At 48.2% G+C, this 18,759-nt stretch overlaps 1 protein-coding gene across 5 annotated transcripts in view; it reads right to left on the bottom strand.

Moving 5' to 3' along the window:
- LOC130680791 (zinc finger protein 169-like) overlaps positions 1 to 18,498 on the bottom strand; it is a 43,569-nt gene extending 25,071 nt beyond the window's left edge. Inside the window, exons 1-4 of one of the 5 annotated variants that reach the window (XM_057492186.1) lie at positions 17,721 to 18,498; positions 3,227 to 3,302; positions 2,760 to 2,886; positions 2,379 to 2,474 (exon numbers count right to left, since the gene is read on the bottom strand). In XM_057492186.1, coding sequence (XP_057348169.1) covers positions 2,379 to 2,474; positions 2,760 to 2,886; positions 3,227 to 3,302; positions 17,721 to 17,791 — 370 coding nt within the window. In that variant the 5' untranslated portion in view covers positions 17,792 to 18,498. The remainder of the gene's footprint in view (positions 1 to 2,378; positions 2,475 to 2,759; positions 2,887 to 3,226; positions 3,303 to 17,720) is intronic. The other 4 variants (XM_057492188.1, XM_057492187.1, XM_057492190.1 and 1 more) reach the window with 4 other exon arrangements.
- Between the last annotated feature and the right edge of the window lie 261 nt (positions 18,499 to 18,759).

The raw sequence follows: 18,759 nt of genomic DNA on the forward strand, positions 1-18,759 counted from the left end.
GACACCATCAGCAGAACAAACAGGAATCCAACAGTATGGGTCAATGTAGTCATAAGTGACAGATCCGATAAAGGACTGAGATCCAAAATATATAGAGAGCTCACACACCTCAACAAACAAAAAGCAAATAATCCAATTAAAAAAATGGGCACAGGAGTTGAATAGACAGTTCTCTAAAGAAGAAAGTAATATGGCCAACAGACACACAAAAAGATGCTCCACATCGCTAATCATCAGAGAAATGCAAATTGAAACCACAATGAGATATCACCTCACATCAGTAAGGATGGCCACCAGAGAAGAGACAATGAACAACAAACACTGGCAAGGATGCGGAGAAAGGGGAACCCTCCTAGACTGCTGGTAGGAATATAAACTAGTTCAACCATTGTGGAAAGCAGTATGGAGGTTCCTCAAAAAACTAAAAATAGAAATACCATGTGACTCAGGAATTCCATTCCTAGGAATTCACACCAAGAAAACAACCTCTCACATTCAAAAAGACATATGCACCCCTATGTTTATCGCAGCACTACTTACAATAGACAAGATATGGAAGCAACCTAAGTGTCTATCAGCAGATGAATGGATAAAGATGTGGTATGTATACAGAATGGAATACTACTCAGCCATAGGAAAGAAAGGAACCCTACCATTTGCAACCACATGGATGGAGTTGGAGAGTATAATGCTCAGTGAAATAAGCCAGGCAGGGAAAGGAAAATACCAAATGATCTCCCTCATTTGTGGAGTATAATAACAAAGCAAAACTTACGGAACAAAATAGACTCACAGATGCTAAGATGGGACTAATGGATACCAAAGGGGAGCGGTGGGGGAGCGCAGGTAGGGAGGGATGGAGAAGTGGATTGTGCAGCATAATGATTAGTGAACACACTATGTGTGGGGTCACGGGGAAGACAGTGTAGCACAGAGACCAGTAGGGACTCTGGCATCTTAGTACACTGATGGACAGTGACTACAATGCGGTGTTCGGGGGAACTTGATAATAAGGGTGAATGTTGTAACCACATTGTCATTCTTGTGAAACATTCGTAAGAGTCTCTATCAATTGATACCTGAACAAAAAATAAAAATAAATAACAGACACACGATACAAAAACATGTTAAATAATTAATGCTATCAAAAAGTAATCTAATGAACCGTACTATTAATATCAGTATAGAGTAAGTGTTACTAGATTCTGGAGATGAAAGGATAGGAAGACCATGACTTGCTTCAAAATAATCGAGCTGTGGGAGAAGAGGGTGAGAGTGGGAGGAGGCAGGACTGCCCCCAAGAGAGTGGAGCTGGGAGACAGGCCCACAGAGCTCATCAGATCAGGGCGATTTCAAGTCAGGTTGCCTGTACACAAAGAACATGGCACTAACAAACTGACCATGATCACACAGGGACAGATGGATTCATTGGGGAGAAATACAATAGATGTCATGCAATAGAAGACTTAAAATTCGTCTCTCAAATACTGTACGGACAGTACAAAATGACAGACTCATGCCAAAAAAATTGGTAAAGACATATGAGAAGTGACAACAATCTACAGAATGTGTTCACGGCCGAGGCACAGTGAGGATTCCTACAGCAGGACACAAGGAGACTTCCAAGCACATGGTAATGGCAGCCATGTCAACGTGAGTCGGCTACCACGCTCCCCAAGAAGGGCCTAGGGACCAGTTAGGACAGATGAAGACTAAAAAAACACCTTCAGCATGACCAGAAGATACCCCACAAATTTACACTTGTCCACAGGCAAGGAAGGGGTATTAGCTCTCTGTAGAATCTCCCGTGATCCCACCATAAGGGCCTGGGGGAGGGAGGTCCAGAAAGGACTGGGCACACAGAGGACTGGAACAGGGGACCCAAAGGGGAACCCCCATTGCTGCAAGACAGCAAGTCCAGGTGACAGGTGAAAGAAAGAACCGTGACAAGCAGTCCCCATGGCACCCACTCTAGACAGCAGCTACCCGAAGGCAGTGACTCAGGGTCACAAGAGGGAAAAGGAAGGAGAAGTGGCCCCAGAGACAACGGTGGCAAGAAGAAGAGGTGGAAGATGGGACACACGGGGCCCTGAAGGACACAAACACAGAGAAGACACCCCACTGCTGCCTCACAGAGGCGGGTCAGCAAGGCCACAGAGGGAAAGCCTACTGGGGAGAAGGTGGGCTTCCTGCAGTCGGAAGGTATCACGGCACCCAGGATACCCCTCACTCATCCAAGATGATGGTGTGGGAGGGAGGCAGGGCCAGGCAGCCCCAGCAGCCGTGGTGCAGGAGGACAGCTTCCGGCCAGGGTCTCTGAGCAGCCGCCCCAGCCCCGCAAGGCCGAAGGCCAGTGTCCACCCGGAGGCTCCCCTCACCTGCACAGCGGACTGGCCGGTGTCTCCTCTCTTCCCTCCAGGGCTCTTCCCCTCGCTCCAGCCACGTGATGAGGTCTGGTTTGGAACAGGGAATTCCTGCTTAGCGGGAAAAAGGAGGAGGTCAGTTTTGGTTATAGGCCAGAGACACTATGTACTGGTGCCAGACTGGGTGGGGAAGGCCGTGGGGGTGGGATGGAGCTGGGCCCCATGCATTCCAGGCTGTGTGGTTGCTGGCAGGCCTGGGATCCCGCACTCCCAGAGGCACACAGCCCCCGCCCATCCCCAGGGGAGCAGGAAGCGGAGCACCCACATCTCAGTGGGACCCCAGGGAGAGTAAGATTCAAAGGGGACAAAACAGCCCTGAGGGGAGACCCCGCTCACCCAGCGACTCCAGGTGGCTGAAGTTCTCCAGCATCACGTGTCTGTACAGGGTCCTCTGCGCAGGGCTCAGCAGCTTCCACTCCTTCTGCGTGAAATCCACAGCCACATCCTCAAACGTCACCAGAGCCTGCAACACAAACCCAGGCCTGCTCACCGGGAGGCTGCGAGCCACAGCCTGGCCATGTGTGGGCACGGGGTCTGCATCGTCCCCCAGCTTTGCAAGCGACCACCGGGTGCCAGACCTTCCACACTGCAGGCGGTGGTTACCAGGGGCAGCCTGAGACGGACAGTACGTCTGCCCTCCTCCCCAGCCCGAGGACCTGCCTCATCCCGCAGGGGCTGATCAGGTAGGTCACCTCCCCTGGACGGCTGCTGCCTTGGCCCTGTACCAAGGAGGCAGCCACCAGGCAAGTGAAGGGATGGGTCCGTCCTGTGATGGCAAAGATGGGACATCTGGTACGTCTCACCTCTCTGCCGGCCTTCCAGGGTCCCAGAGCCGCCTTCCTGCTCTCCATGGAGAAGGGAACCCCTCGGAGGGCTGCTCTGCGGGGAGGGAAGAGAGTAAGAGCGTAGCTGGGTGCGCCCGCCCCGTATGAGGCAGGGCTGACCCTCGCAGTGGAGGGCAGTCATGGGCTCCAGCACGGCCACCTCCAGGGTCCTGACAAGGGCAGAGCGAGCCAGGCTACCTGCTGGCACAGCTCCACGCTGGGACCTGGGCGTGAGGCTTCAGCGCCACGGGAGCTGAGTGAGGATTTCTTACCATGCTGAGTGAATGAGAGACGGCGTTGGGACCCCACAGGGGAACTCCTGCCTGTCAGGTCAGGGTCCAGAGATCCAGGGGACCTCATGACGGCTCTAGTGACTCTCCCAGCCTCAGGCTCCATGTGCTTAAGTAACCACAGGGCTCACACCGGAGGCCACCAGTACATGGTGTTGGCAGGATGCACAGCATGCTCCTAACCACATGCTGAAGCCCAGGGGAGATGTGGGCAGGTAACGTGGTGGGGCCCCAGTATAGAAGCAATATCCAACCGCAGGTTAACCGCAGCCAGCCAGCTGAACCCCCAGATCCCCTTCCCCATTTGGGCGGTGTGGCAGCCTGTGCCCTTGGAGCTGATGGCAGGTCACACTGTGTAGGCCTCGGGGGTTTCTGATCAGAGGTGAACGGGTAGAGCCTTCCGCCCAGGACTGCTTCTCACAGCACCTGGCCTACCTCCACCCCTAATATACCCAAGGTCAGGTGCCAAGGCTGGGGACCAGCTGAGAAATTAGGATTATAACAGTTCCTAGTATCTCCACGCACCATCAGCACGGGAGGCAGGTGAGCTGTGGTGAACAAGAAGCCCTAAGACACAACAGAGTCGTCCACACGTGTGGGAGCCGCTGCCACCTGGGTCCTGGTGCAGCAAAGCACCTGTGGGGAACTTTACTGGGAGTCGGTGTGATCCGAACACGAGCCGGTCGGAAGGTGACACTGAAGAGTCATTAAACAATACGACCACACATGGTGTCATTACAGTAGGGCAAAGGGTCCACGGAGGCTCGTCATACCGTCCTTTCGCAACTTGTATTTTAAAAAATAACAGTGAAAATATGGTAATTTAACTGTCAAACAAAGTGCAGAGCAAAAGGATGTCATTGGAACGTTCTCCATATTGAGAAATACAGGCCTGGGGCTAACAGTGAAGCCGGAGAATAACCGAAGTGGCCACGTGCTGGAGAGAGAATCCGACCGCTGGGCGGCGTACTAGCTTAGAGAGGCTTAATAAGACATCGTGTAGAACTGGTCAGAAGGAAAAGCATCGAAATCCCCTATGTTCTGTATGGGAAGTCAAAAGCATTTTTTAACATTTGTTCTTGTGATTTCTTTATACAGACTTTTTATACCCACTCTGTTGCATGTCTATCTATTCAAAAGTCAAAATGTTATGCTCCTGTATTTACTTTCAAAAGTTTAAATATTTTATGTTATCTGCAGTCTAAGTCACTTTTTATTTCCTCTTCTCATTATTTGTTGCCAGGTCACAGAAATACAAGTGATTTTTAAAAACCTGATTTTCTATCCTGTGAAGTTCTAAGTTCTCTTCTTAGTACAAGTAGTTCTATGATAGATCCCTTATGAGAGATATATATATATATATATATATATATATATATAGTTGGAGAGCCAGGGAGAGGCTTTTACTTAGAAATATAGTGAGAGGACAGACCTCCGGGCTCATTGCAGGAGGTGATGAGAGAGCCCCCGCTAAGGATATTTTCTAGGAACACAACAATGTCTTCTGGGAATAAAGACAGTCGAACTTTTTTCTCAGAGCTTATGCCTCTTTTTCCTTGTTTGCCCGACTAGATATTCTAGTATAACGCTGAGGGAGGGTGGGGAAGGCTGCACGCAGATGCTCGCCCCTCATCTTCCAGGAGGGCACCTCACCACTCACGCACGCCTTTGCTGCTTCCCACCAGCAGGCACTGAGCTATTACTGCGCTATGTAGAGGGCACGGCCCGGTGCTCTCAGCGGAGTGAGAGACGCACTACCTACTGCCGAGAGAACAAGCCGGTAATAAACCCTTTCACACCCAGAATGATCTACTCTCATTTCTTTGGTCACTGAATCCATACTGAACTTCTCCGAGGCAGGACGCCCCGCAAGACAACTCCATTAAAGTGGCAAACTGAACTGGTTCAGGACATTAAGGCTCTGTCCTCTCTTGGGCATGAACTCCACGTGGCCAGAGTATATGATCCTGTGCACGTGCTGCAGGACTTCATCTGCTAACGTTTGGTGAGCTTCTCTGACAGCCTCTGGGCTGATGCCTCACATGAAGGGGCATGAGGGACGTTAGAGAAACGTCCTCCAAATCCCGAGAAGTAACATGTGCACAGACATGTCTTAGAATACAACAATGCAGGGACAGAATTCATTTTATGACGTTTTACTGAGTCTGTGTCTCTGAGAAACTGAAGGTGATTGGCCGCCCTGCACTGAGTAAGTCCATCGGCACAACTTTCCCAACAGCACCGGCTCACTCATACCTCTGGGTCACATTTGGCAATTCTCACGTTATTTCACACTTTTCATCGTTCTCCTATTTGTTAGGTGACCGGTGATCTTTGATGTTGCCACTGAAGTGCTTTGGGTGCCCCCCCAATGCACCCACGAGACGGCAGAGTCCATCAGGGGGCGTCCCGAGGGCTGTGCTCACTGGCGGTCCCATCCCTCTCCCTCTGCTCAGGCCTCCCTGTCCCCTCACACACAGCAATGTACAAATAAGGCCAACGGGTTACCCGACAGTGGCCTCTAAGTGTTCCAGTGAAAGGTCACCTGTCTCTCCTGTTAAATGAAAACCTAGAGAAGATTCAGCTGAGGGAGGAGGGCATGTCAGAAGCCAAGATGGGCTGAGAACAAGCCCTTTTCACCAAAGACTGAGCCCAGTTCTCTGGGTATGAACACATAGAAAAGGTTCATGAGGGCAACAGTGCTCCTCCACTGAGCCCCCATTTGATAAGACGAAACAGCCTATGGACGATATGGGGAAGGTTTCACTGGTCTGGACAGGAGACCAAACCAGCCACAACATTCCCTAAGACGAAAGCCTGACCCAGAGCAAGACCCTCAGTCTCTTCAATCCTATGGAGCTGAGAGATGTGAGGAAGCTGCAGATGAAAGGGCTGAAGCTGGCAGAGGTTGCCTGATGCACTTTAAGGAGAGGAACCACCTCTGTAACATAAAAGTGCAGGGAAAGGGGCAGTGCTGACGCTGAAGCGGCACAAGATCTTTTCTGAGAAGTTCCAGCTGAGAACACTGACGAGGGGGGTACACTAAACAACAGGCTTGTAGTGTAGACAAGGCAGCCTTGCATTGGAAGATGTCATCTACGACCGTGATAGCTGGAGATCAGAAGGCAGTCCGTTTGCAAAGCTTCAGAGGACGGGCTGGCTCTCTTGTGAGGGGCTAATGCAGCTGGTGACTTTACGTTCAAGCCCATGCTCATTTACCATTCTGAAAATCCTAGGGTCCAGGAAATTATGCTATATTTAGAAAAGATTCCTTCCAAATTTTACTTCTTCACAATGCAGCTGGGCACCTAAGATCGCTGACAGAGGTGTACTCTCTGGTGAACATTTGCAGGCTTGCTTACACATCCACTCGATGCAGCCCTTGGATTAAAAAGCGCTTTTGGCTTTTAAGTCTTATTATAGAAGAAGCACATTTCATAAAGGTCCAGCTGCCATAGACAGCGATTCCGCTCAGGAATCTGGGCAGAGGAAAGTGGAAATTTCTGAAAAGGATTCTCCCGTCTAGGTGCTATTGTAAGAATACTTAGGATTCCTGGAAAGAAGACAAAATATTGACATTTACAGAAGTTTGGAAGAAGCTGCGCCCAAATTTTGCAAGTGACCTCAAGTGGTTCATGACTGCAGGGGAGGAAGTAACTATAAATGTGGTGAAAACTACAAGAGACCTGGGTCTCCAAGTAAGGCCTCAAGAGGGGACTGGACCACTAGAATCACAGCATAAACTTTAATGGATAAGCAGATGCTTTTTAGGCACAAACAAAGAGGTCTCTTGGGGTGGAATCTACCAGTCGTGCAGATGTTGTCAGGGTTGCTGAAATGACAGAGAAAGATTTAGAATATTTTATAACTTTAGATGAAACGCAGCAGGACAGTTTGTGACACTACTATTTTGGAAGTTCTGGTGTGGGTAAAATGCCATCGATCCGCATCCCAAGCTAGAGAGAAATCTTTTGTGAAATAGAAAATGGGACACAATAAAGATCAGAACATAATAAAATACAGAAATTAAAGAACAGGAAAAAAAGGAATGAAAAGGACTGCTCTGTCTTCAAGAAGATAATCAACATAGATAAACCCACAGCAGATTTGTCAGGAAAAAAAAGAAAGGACACAAATAAAGTCGGAAAGAAAAAGGAGAAATAACAACTAACACCACAGAAATTCAAAGAATTCCATGGAAAATTGTATACCAAAAAACTGGACAAGCTAGAACACGTGGACAAATTTCCAGAAAAGTACAAACTTCCAAAGCTGATCTGGAGGAAAGAGAAAATCTGGACAAATTACCAGTAAAAAAAATTGAATTTTATTTTAAAAACCCTCAAAAAATGAAAAGCCAGCTGAATTGTTCCAAACACTCAAGGAAACGCTAATACGCATCCTTCCTAAAGCATTGCCAAAATAGAAGACCGAGGGCTACTTCCAACCTCACTCTATCAGGCCAGCATCACCGTAAAAGCAAAACAAACGCACTGCAACAAAACAGCATGAAAGACCAACATCCATGGTGAACAGAGATGTGAAAATCCTCCACAAAATAATAGAAACCAAATTCAAAAACACAGCAAGAAGACCATCCAGCACGACCACATGCGATTTCTCCCTGGGAATTGAGGAGCAAAATTATTTGCAAATTGACTAATGTGATACACAATAAAAAGGATAAAAATGAAGTGATAATCTCAACAGATACTGAAAAATCACTTGAAAAAAATTCAACATCAATTCATGATAACAGCACTCAACAAAACGGATGTACACAGAACACATTTCAACATAAGAAAGGGCACATAAGACAACGCCACAGCTAACGTCAACTGAATCGGGAAAAGCTGAAATATTTTTCTCCAAGATCAGAAAATAATCAAGTACACTCTCACCTCTTTTATTCAACATAGTAGTGCAAGTCCTAGTCATGGCAACCAGAGAAGAGACAGAAGGCTTCCAAATTGGTGAGGAAGAAGAAAACTGTCACTATTTGCACATGACATATTATACATAGAAAACCCTGGAGACTTCACTAGAAAACTGTTAGAATGAGTAACTGGATCCAGCGAAGTTGCAGGATACGAGATCAATATACAGACATTTGTGGCATTTCTACATAATAACAATGAACACAAGGAAAAACCAGGAAACCAATTCCATTTGCAACTGCATCAAAAAGAATAAAATACCCAAGAGTCACCTTAACTAAGGAGGTGAAACAGCTGTACGCTGAAAGCTGTAAGACGCTAAAGAAAGAAATTGAAGAAGCACCAGTAAGTGGAAATCTACCCTGTGCTCCTTTATAGGAAGAAATAATATTGTCAAAATGGCCATCTTGCCCAAAGGAACTTACATGGTCAATGCAATCCATTTTGAGACACTAATGGTATTTTCCAGTGAACCACAGAAGACTCCAAAGAGCCAAAGCAATCTGGAGAAAGAAGAACAACGAATGGTGAAAATGGGGGCATCATGCTCTCACACTTCAGGCTACAGTACACAAAACACTGTGGTACTGGCACAGAGCAGGCCCATAGGCCAATGGAACAGAATGCAAAGCCTAGAAATAAAGCCACATACATGTGGTCAATTAATATATGACAAAGGAACTACAAATATACAGTGGGGAAAACAGGCAGTGTTGGGAAAGCTGGACAGCTTCGTGCAAGGGAACGAAACTGGATTACGCTTTAACTGCACGCAGAAGAGTAAACCCAAAATGGATTAGAGACCTGACACTAAGACATGGAGCCATGACACGCTTAGAAGTAAACACAGGCACAAGTGTCATATTTATGGCTGCATTACTTAAAAGAGCCAACTTATACAAGCAACCAAACTGTTGGAAGAACAGATAGATGTGCTACATGTATGCAATGGAGCATGATTGAGCCACAGGAAAGATATCCAGACACTTGTGACAGAATGGGTGGACCTGGAGGGTATGATGCTAAGTGAAACGCTACACCAGGAAGAGGAAGAAAACACTATATGACTTCACATATTATACAAAACAAAACGAATAGAATTCACTGCCAGACTCAGAGAAGGGACTGGTGGTTACCATGGGAAGGGAGGGTTTGGGATTGGGGTTGAAGTAGGTGAGGAGGATAGAGGTACAAAAACTCAATCATAACGAAATTAGTGGGTGAGTGAAAGCAAGGCATAGAGCATACAGGCCATAGATTTCTTCTATGTTTCTATGTCAATAGTAAATAATAGTAATTACACTAGTTGGGGTGAACACTTAATAATGTATGTAACTGCCAAATCACTATGCTGCAGATCTAAATCCAGTGTAACATTATACATCAAATATCCTTCAGTAAAAAATCATGATAAAATTAAACTTTCAGACTTAAAAAAATGAAGAATCAAACACTTTCAGAAACACATGAATCTAAAAGCCCAAGACATCCATTCCGCAAAACCCAGAAGGATGACCTCAGAGAGCCTTACTGAGATACCAGACCCCTCAAGCATGCTGACCTGAGCCAGAGGTTTAAGAACCCAGGGTCGGCAGGAGGAGGAGCTTAGGACAACGGCGGTGCTGGCCACTCGGGGAGAAATCACCACCGTGAGCGGAAACCTAGGGAGAGAGGGCGCTGTCTGTCATCTGCACTGGCCACAGTCAGTTGTTCTGTCACACTGACAGCGCGGGAGGTGGTTCCCAGTTTGTGGCTCAATCACAGATTCTCAGTATCATTACAAACATTTAGACAGTTCTGAATAAATGTTTCTCCAAATGCTGAGTGGCCGTAAGAAAGTTGTCAGTGATTTAAAGAGGTGTTTTTAAATAATATCCACATTACAGTTGTTTTGTGGGGAAAGAGTCTCTAGAGTTCCCTACACCGCTGTTCCCAAAGTCCTAATTTTTGGTTATATTTTGAGCACAAATAGTGCCACGTAGTCAGGTGAGTGGTGGGCGCATCATCTGTCCTCCGGGCACAGGGGTACAGGCAGCACAGAAGTAGATTACTTGGAAGAACCCAGAAGGTGCGAGGGAGGGAGTTGGGGGAACATACAGCAAAGTCAGAGAGATGGCGCGTCACCTCGTGAAGGAGGAGACGCCTGTCCACACGTGGGAGCTGCACCTTCACCAAGACGCACAAGGAAAGAACAGGAGAGAGAAGTGAAAAGTACCTGCTGAACACTAGACAGTTCTCTTCCCATGCCTTTCATACTAACGGCCCCGAGCACGGAATCGAAATTGCAAAGACGTTTTTGAGCCCACTAGGGAGAGTTCCATGGGACCGAGTAGCTGGTGAAATTAGGGGATTGTTAAACTTCTAGTGTGATAATGGGGCCAAAGATGAGTTAAAAAGCAAAGCAACCACACTCGCGCTCAGGAAGCCTGCTGCAGTGTCCGCAGATGAATGAGGTCTGACTGGGCTCAAGACACGGTATGAAAATAGAAAGCTTAGGGTTAGGGTGGGGCCTGGAGACACAAATAACAAACTGTTGGGCTGATGAGGGTATCAAGAGATTATACATTATATTTGAATTAATGTTTAAGCATTTTTCATTATAAACTTAAACATGGATTCTCTCTTCCCAAACAAACGGGAATGAGAGGAGAGTCCTCTCTGCAGGCCCAGAGTGGACACCCCCACGAGCTCTGGCTGTTCTCACTCGGGCCCCCTGCCGACATTCCTGGGCGCCAACACGTGCAGTACAGGAACGGAGAGGCAGCGACGGCGGCTTCACAGAGTCAGCAATGCCTCACGTTTGAATGCCAGGCACACTGGGAACATTTAGCTCCTCCACTTATAATTCATTAAAATGTTGAGGAAACAAACCATCCTGGGGTGATGAGAAACTTTCATATACTGATTCGGATGATGGAGACTCAACAGCTTATATTTATCAAAACTTTCTGAACTGTACCTTAAAATGAGAGGGTTTTAGTGTGTTGAAATTATACCTCAGTAACACTGATGATTTCTTCCTTTGCAGAGCAGAGATTCCAGCCCTAACCAGCAGGTTGGATGAGAGATAAACCGTGGATAGAGCATAAAGCCCAGGACCTGCACAGATGCATTGCTCATGGAATGCTACCTGAACCGTTTTTCACATGGCCGGTTCTACACCAGGCATGCGGTCGGCTGCGCACAGCACTGACAGGCGCAGGGACAGACGTGTCCTGAGCAAGGGGCTGGGATCTGGGGAAACGTTTCTCACTGAGAGGCTTGGTGGCCTGAGAAGCAGCTGAGGCTCTGAGATCACATGGCACAGTGCAGCTCACAGGCCGTCAGTCACGGCCGGGGGAAAGCCCTCCTGGTTTGCAGCAGAGAAGGTAACAGGCAAGGAGTATCCAACCCAGGCAGCTGTCCTCCCTATGCCCAGCACAGTCCCCTCCCCTGTGGGCACAGGACTGGAGGAAGCAGAGCAGGAGGCTAAAAGAGTGTGTCCTGGGAAATTCCCAAACCTGTGGTCAGTGGCCGAGAAGAGACCCAGAATGTAGGCATCTGAACACAGCCTGTCTTGACGTGATGCTGACACTGATCAGAAAGTTTGTCCTCTTAATTCATCTGGAACAGAAAGTTTTAATATTAACACTATTGAACTATTATTGGGCATTCACTGTCCACCAGAGATGGAATACCTCACAACAAACTTATGATGTGGTTACTTACCACCCACCTTTTTCAGATGAGGAAGTTGAGGCACAGAGAGTTTAAATTTGTAACAAATCCGAGGTCTGAAGTCTCACTGCAAAGCCCATGCTTCACACCAGTGGGCATGGCTAAGGCGATGCCCAGCATACACACATGGGGGAGAATGTGGACCAAACCAGAATGTCTGTGTTCATAAGAAAACCACACGCCCAAAGATGTTACTCTTCTTATGGTCCTATGTTGGCAAACAGAGACTTAATGCCAAACCTGGTGGTAGTTTCCACCCTCCCTGGAAGAGAACCTTTAACCAGTCAACATGTTATTTCCTGCTCAGCACTGGGAAATATACTGAGACCCCTTCTGCTCCCCTTCAGGCATCCTCACATAAAACAATGGATCCTTGGCCAGTAATTTCCTTTCCTCTGCTCCCTTTCCACCTTTAATAACCTTTACTTTTCTGCAGCCGAAAGGGGTCTTCCTCCACTCACAGAGGCGATGCTGCCCAGTCTTGAGCGATATAATAAAGCCCATTAGATTTTCAGATTTGCTCAACTGAGTTTCACTTTTTTCAACAGTTGCAAAGTGATGTGTCAGATGAAGCTGATGCATTCATGGGGTAATAGTATCTCTACTTCTGGGTTTTGCTCACAATTTTTGCCACAATAAGTTAAAACCATTTATTTGGCGGTCATCCCAATGGCCTACTGGTGTTGGAAAACCTGCCTGGCCTCACTAGACCTCCCACGCCAATAACCGAGGGAGTTGGAGTGAGGCAGGGGGAGGAAGGACAGAGTTAGAGAATTAGTCCGTTAAAGCTCAGAAGGCCAGCTTCACATGGAATGTTTGAATACTCCCCGGATAAAGGAAGTATCTCAGCACAGGATATGTTTTCACTGTGTCAATGGGCTCATACCTTTGTAAGATTTACTTTATCCTGCTAAAAGCCCCAGCTTATTCAGGAGAAACTCCATCCTAAAGCTAAGACTGAATTTTAATCAAAAAGAGAATAACTCAGCTCACTTTGGAGGCAGAGCAGATGGTCTCGATTGATATGCTTCCAGGCAGGACTGCTGTTCTGGGAGGGAATCAGACAGGTAAATGTCTTGTGCTAAGTTAAAAGAAAAAACTTAGTGTCTCATCAAAGATGAACATTCTGGAACCAGTGGACAAGTCCACACTCCAAGCCTTTTGTTATATTCCTGAAAATCCCTCACCGCATATAAAACCGCCTGCACTTTTTAAGTGTGTAGCCCTTTCCAATCTTTCACCGCACCTGTCTCTTAGGTAGCCCACACTCCCCTTACTCTGTGTGCACATTTTTGCCTTAAATCAACTCTCACTACTACAACGCTCTATATCTATGCTTTTCCAGTGTGTCTGGGTCACTTTGCTTTGTCATTGTGATCCTCTGCATTGAAGCTCAAACCTTAACACCCTCTGCCCCATTACAGATAAGTAAGGAGGGGCTGCTGAGAGCTCAGATCTGGGCTCGCAAATCACTGTCACCTGGGTGCCCCCAGATTGCTCTGAAGCTCACGGTCATGCTCTCTAGCAGCCTTCCTGAAAGCCCCACTTATCTCTAGGAAGTTCGCAGAACATAACCTCATTACATCCTGCGCTCTGCGGCTCCCCCAAAGCCTGGGGTGGTAGGGACTCGGTTCCCACGCTGTGCAGATCCCAGTGCACACTGGACGCAAGGTGACACCGGCTTAAGCAGTCAGCAGGGGATGCGCCCCATGCAGAGCAGAGGTTCAGTGAACTTCCTTTGTCATTCTCTCTGTCATTCCCTCACACTCTCGCCTTAATAAACTGCTTCCTGGAGAAGGGGATTGAGGGGTATTATGATCAGTTCACACGGTGTGTGGGGGTCCTGGGGAAGACAGTGTAGCACAGAGAAGACAAGAACTCTGGCATCTTACTACATTGACAGAGAGTGACTGCAATGGGGTACAGGACGGGGTACACAAGAATGGGTGTGAACGTAATAACCACATTGTTTTTCATGTGAAACCTTCATAAGAGTATAATATCAATCATACGTTAGTAAAAAAATTGTATAAACATATAATAAAATAAACTCCCTCACCTTATACTCACTTCCCTCCCACTCCCAACCAACTCCCCTCCCCCAAAAATATGTCCCCACTGTTTGAGGGGAAGCACTATCTGGGAGGAGAACTGAATCAAGAAATTGCTTGTATTAAGTTTATTTTACAGAACATCTACAGGACAGACTACGGATGGTGGTATAACATCTCTCACCATATCTCAGGTCATGAGGCCACATATCATGAGACTGTTAGGCAGAAGAATAGATATGAGTGGGTGGGGTGGAAAGAAAATAAGGCCAGGAAAACCCACTAGGAGGGACTCAAAAGACTTGGCCACTTCAAACTGGAGAGCCAGAAATGATGGATAGTTAATGAGTTAAACAGTAAGGCTAAAAAGTCCTGGAGTAACTTGGCCTGGAATTCTTGAATATTCCCAGATAAAAGTATCTCAGCATAGCCTCTGCCTTCATTTTGTCAATTAGATCATGCCACTGTAAGATTTACTTTGCCTGCTAAAAGGCCCAGCTTATTCTTTAACTTTAACCATATGCTGTTTTTTTCCTCCTACAGCCCCTAATGAAGTAATTTGCAACCTGAGCAAGAGATAAGCATCATGATTAGTTGTCGGGAGCCAGTCCAAACTGCCCACCTGATGGCACTGCCCAGATGCCCAGCAAGAAGGAAACAAAGTGGACTTCTGACAGGAACAACCCCGCTAACTCTCCTTATTATTATGGTGTTTGGAAATGTTGTTATTGTGTATTTATACACCTAAATTGGAAAACCAAATTTAAAATAACCTGGGAGAAATGCCAGAGGCAAGACCACCTTTCCCCCAGAAAGTAGGGATGGAGTGACAAGAGGAGGACCCTGAGAGGACTTTGGAAACAAGTATTAGCATATAATAAACAGGGGTTGTTTGAGTGGGTCCCAGTACCCTCTCCCCACCCAACTCGGCCCTGAGAGGAATTTCTAAATCACTCCTAGACCTGTTGGGTCCCGGGTGAAAAAATAAAACAATAAAACAGAGCCAGCATGTATAACGGACGGGATATTGTGTGTGGAAGGGCCTGGCATGACTGTACACACTCTCCCCATTGAAGAAATTTTCTTGTAGATATTATTGTATATGGTTTAAAGAAACTCTAAAAAAGCACATGACCCTGCCCTCCCTGGGAAGAAAGGTGGCCTGACTGGGCCCCTAAGCCTTCGGATTCATTGGTTATTACCCCCTTACCTCATCCCCCCAGGGGCAACACTCTCGTCTCTATGAAACTGGGCAACTACCCAAGGGTACAGTTTCCAGTTCCCGCAATTACAATCAGCTTAGTTTTGCTACACTGCTTTGATGATAGACTGTTTTGCTGTTTTTCTTTATATCTGCATGTAATGCTCTAGACCTAGAAAAATAGACTTAGCTATACTTAATACTTAAATGAATAGTAACCGCGGTAATTTTAGAATCAATAATAAGGAAACTGCAAGTAGGGCCCAAGCCAACCAGGTGTGAGGGAACATTCTGAGAATTAAGTCTTGTTTGTTCCGAAACCGCTAGGGATGCCCAGCAAGCACAAGTGCAAAACATTAATAATTGCTAAGGCGCCAATAATCTCATCTCTAAAGATTGACCTTTACGTGAATATTTTTTCTCAAAGAATCAAATGTTCTAATCTTTGTGAAACTGCGTACTCAAAACATATATAACCTTGCTAAATTTCAATAAAACAGGCCAGGCTCAGCTCGGAAACTCTGCTAGTGTCTGTGTCCTCATTCATTCATTCCGTCACTTGCCGACGCCATTCATCCCTCAGGGATCCCTGGACTCGCTGGAGCTGGACTCTGCCAATTAATTTTGGAAACAAGCCCAGCTCTGAACAGCATCGTAACAACAGGAACGATTCCAGCTTAAAACCAAGATTGCATTTTAAAACCCAGGAAATTAAGCAGTACGATTCTTAAAACACTCTTTAGCAAACAGACAATGACTCAGCCCACCTAGGGGGCGGGGCAGGCAGTCATAAGGTGACATGCTGGCAGACAGATGGTGCTACCCTAGGGAGAAATCAAAGCACTAAATTTCCTGTGTTGAGTTAATTTTGTAGCATTACCTGGAGGACAGAGAAGAGACTTAACATCTCATCACAGATGATCATTTCGGGTCCACTTAACTAGTCTACACTCCCTAGCCCTGTCACATTCGTGAAAAATCCATAAAATGGGAAACCCCCAACCCTTCAGCATGCACCGCTCTGAGGTCACCCACACTATCTAAGTGCTTAGCCTTGAATGAAACTTGAACCTTCCAGCGCCTCTTCTCTGAGATCGCCCACATCACTTTCTCAGTGTGCACTTTCTCTAAATACAATGCATGCCCTTCAGGGTGTCTCGCCTCCCTGAGGTCACCTGCACTTTATCCCTAAGTAAGTAACTTTAAAGAAAACCTCTACTCTGCTTCACTACTTTATCTCTGCCCTTCAATTCTCTGTTGCAGTGGGGGCAGGAACAAAGGAAAATAAACAACGCTCTGCTAAAGACACCACAAGTCATGCGTATGCCCAGCAACGCCCCAGCTTTTCCCCATTCTTGAAAGCCTGAAAAGACACAATCTTAAGACTACGAGTGAAACTTCTGAGGCTACCCGCAACTCCCCTTTATTCGAGTGGTACTTTTTGACTTAAAGATTTCTCACTGGGGCGACCAACTTATTTTGTTTTGTCTCTGCGCTCTTCCAGCGGTGAGCGTCTTTGTTACTTCGCTATTCATTCTAATCTGCAGACTGAAGCGCAAGCCTTCACCCTCTGTCCTACATCGGGTAAGTAGGGAAGGGCCACCAAGGTCTGAGTTGGGCTCACAAGTTGCGTCGCCTGGGACACCGGGACAGACCTCCCGCTGTACGACCGTGCTCTTTAGAAGCTGCCCCCAAATCTCCTTTCTTGGCCTTCGGGAAGTTCTCAGAACACGGCCTCACCCCGCGCAGTGCTCTGCGCCTCCCCGATATCCTGGGGTGCTAGGGCGTGGTTCCCAGGCTGTGCAGATCCACGCGGACCCTGCATCCAGGTGACCCGGCCGTGCAAGTTGCCGAGGCATCTGCCCACGCGGAGCTCAGTGAGCGCCCCTTTCCGCCCTCGGCCCTCGCCTGCTCTCTGCCGCTGCTCACCGTTCTGGTCACCGCCCTCACCTCCACTCGTCCGACCTGTTCGAGAACTCCCTCTCCTCGGGCGTCAGGAACCCTCCCGCCCAGGCGGAGGCTCCGCCCAGCGCGCGGGGAGAGGCCCTCCAGATGTAGCCGCCCGACGACCCCGGGACTCCCCGGGCCGCAGCTCCCGACTTTTCCCAAAGGCTCTCCTGGCGACTCGCCCTGTCTCCCCCTGGGACACGGACCCCCTGCACCTGCGGCCTGCAGGCGCTTCCGGCCTCAGTAACCCTCCCCGCCACATTCGCAGAGCCGGCATCCTCCCTGCTCGGAAGAGGGAGCTGGACAGGGGGCTGCAGGGCCCCTACTCACCCGGGGACGGACGGCGGGTGGGGACGGTGGCTCTGCGTCCTCGGCCGGAGGCAGACGGAGGCTCTACGCATCGGCGTGGCCGTCCACCGGAGGACACTACCCGGGATCCTGTGCGCAGGCCGGATTCCAGAACCCAGAATCCTCGGCGGGCAGTTAAAGACGTCCGTACCCAGAATCCTCGGCGGGAGGCTCCAGGATTCCAGGACCCAGAATCCTCGGTGGGGCGGTTCCAGGACTTCAGTGCACAGAATCCCTGGTGGGCGGGTCCAACGCGTCTACACCACGAATCCTGGCGGGGCGAGTTCGAACCTCAGTACCCACAAACCTTGGCGGGGCGGCTTCAGGACCTCAGTACCCGGAATCCTCAGGCCCTCTTCAGCTGTCCAGCACTAACTCACCCGTACCCAGAAGAGTCAGCGCGGCACCGCCCCAGGCCTTCAACACCCAGAATCCTCGGAGGCGTGGCCAGTGGTGTTCAGTATGCAGAATCCGTGGGGCAGCTCCACCTCCCGGGACTGCACCTCCCAGAAATCTCCTTTAGGTCATGCCTGCAGTTCAGACTCGAGTTCCCAAGCCGCAGGCGCTGCCTTTTGTCTCAGCTTCAAGTGAGGCCTCCTTGAATACTGAAGCTGCATGGCCTCTACCCCAGTTGCTGGATGGACGTTGTGGGAGCTGCGGGAGCATCTGCTGCACAGCCGTGCTGCACCTTACATGTAGGGAGGCAAGTTCCCTTCCCTGTGTAACAGACCATGTCACTCTTTCCCCTTCCAGGCACCTTCTAAAACTCCCATTTCTGTACCTCTACAAAGTAAGTTGCCAAGAAAATGAAAAGGTTACAATCCTGGGCTGATGCACAGTCTCCCCTGAGCCAGATGGGACTGAGTGTCCTAAAACATTGAGGAGAGAACCATTCCCAAGTCTGCAAAACTTGAGTTCATGATCTAATGGGCCCACAGCAGCCCCAATGCAGGAGTTCCCGGTCTGCAGGGGACCCAGGACATCAGGCCGCTGCAGGTTCTATGAAACCTGCCTATGCCTA

This window comes from Manis pentadactyla, chromosome 14 (assembly GCF_030020395.1).
Source record: "Manis pentadactyla isolate mManPen7 chromosome 14, mManPen7.hap1, whole genome shotgun sequence".
Taxonomy (NCBI): Eukaryota; Metazoa; Chordata; class Mammalia; order Pholidota; family Manidae; genus Manis; species Manis pentadactyla.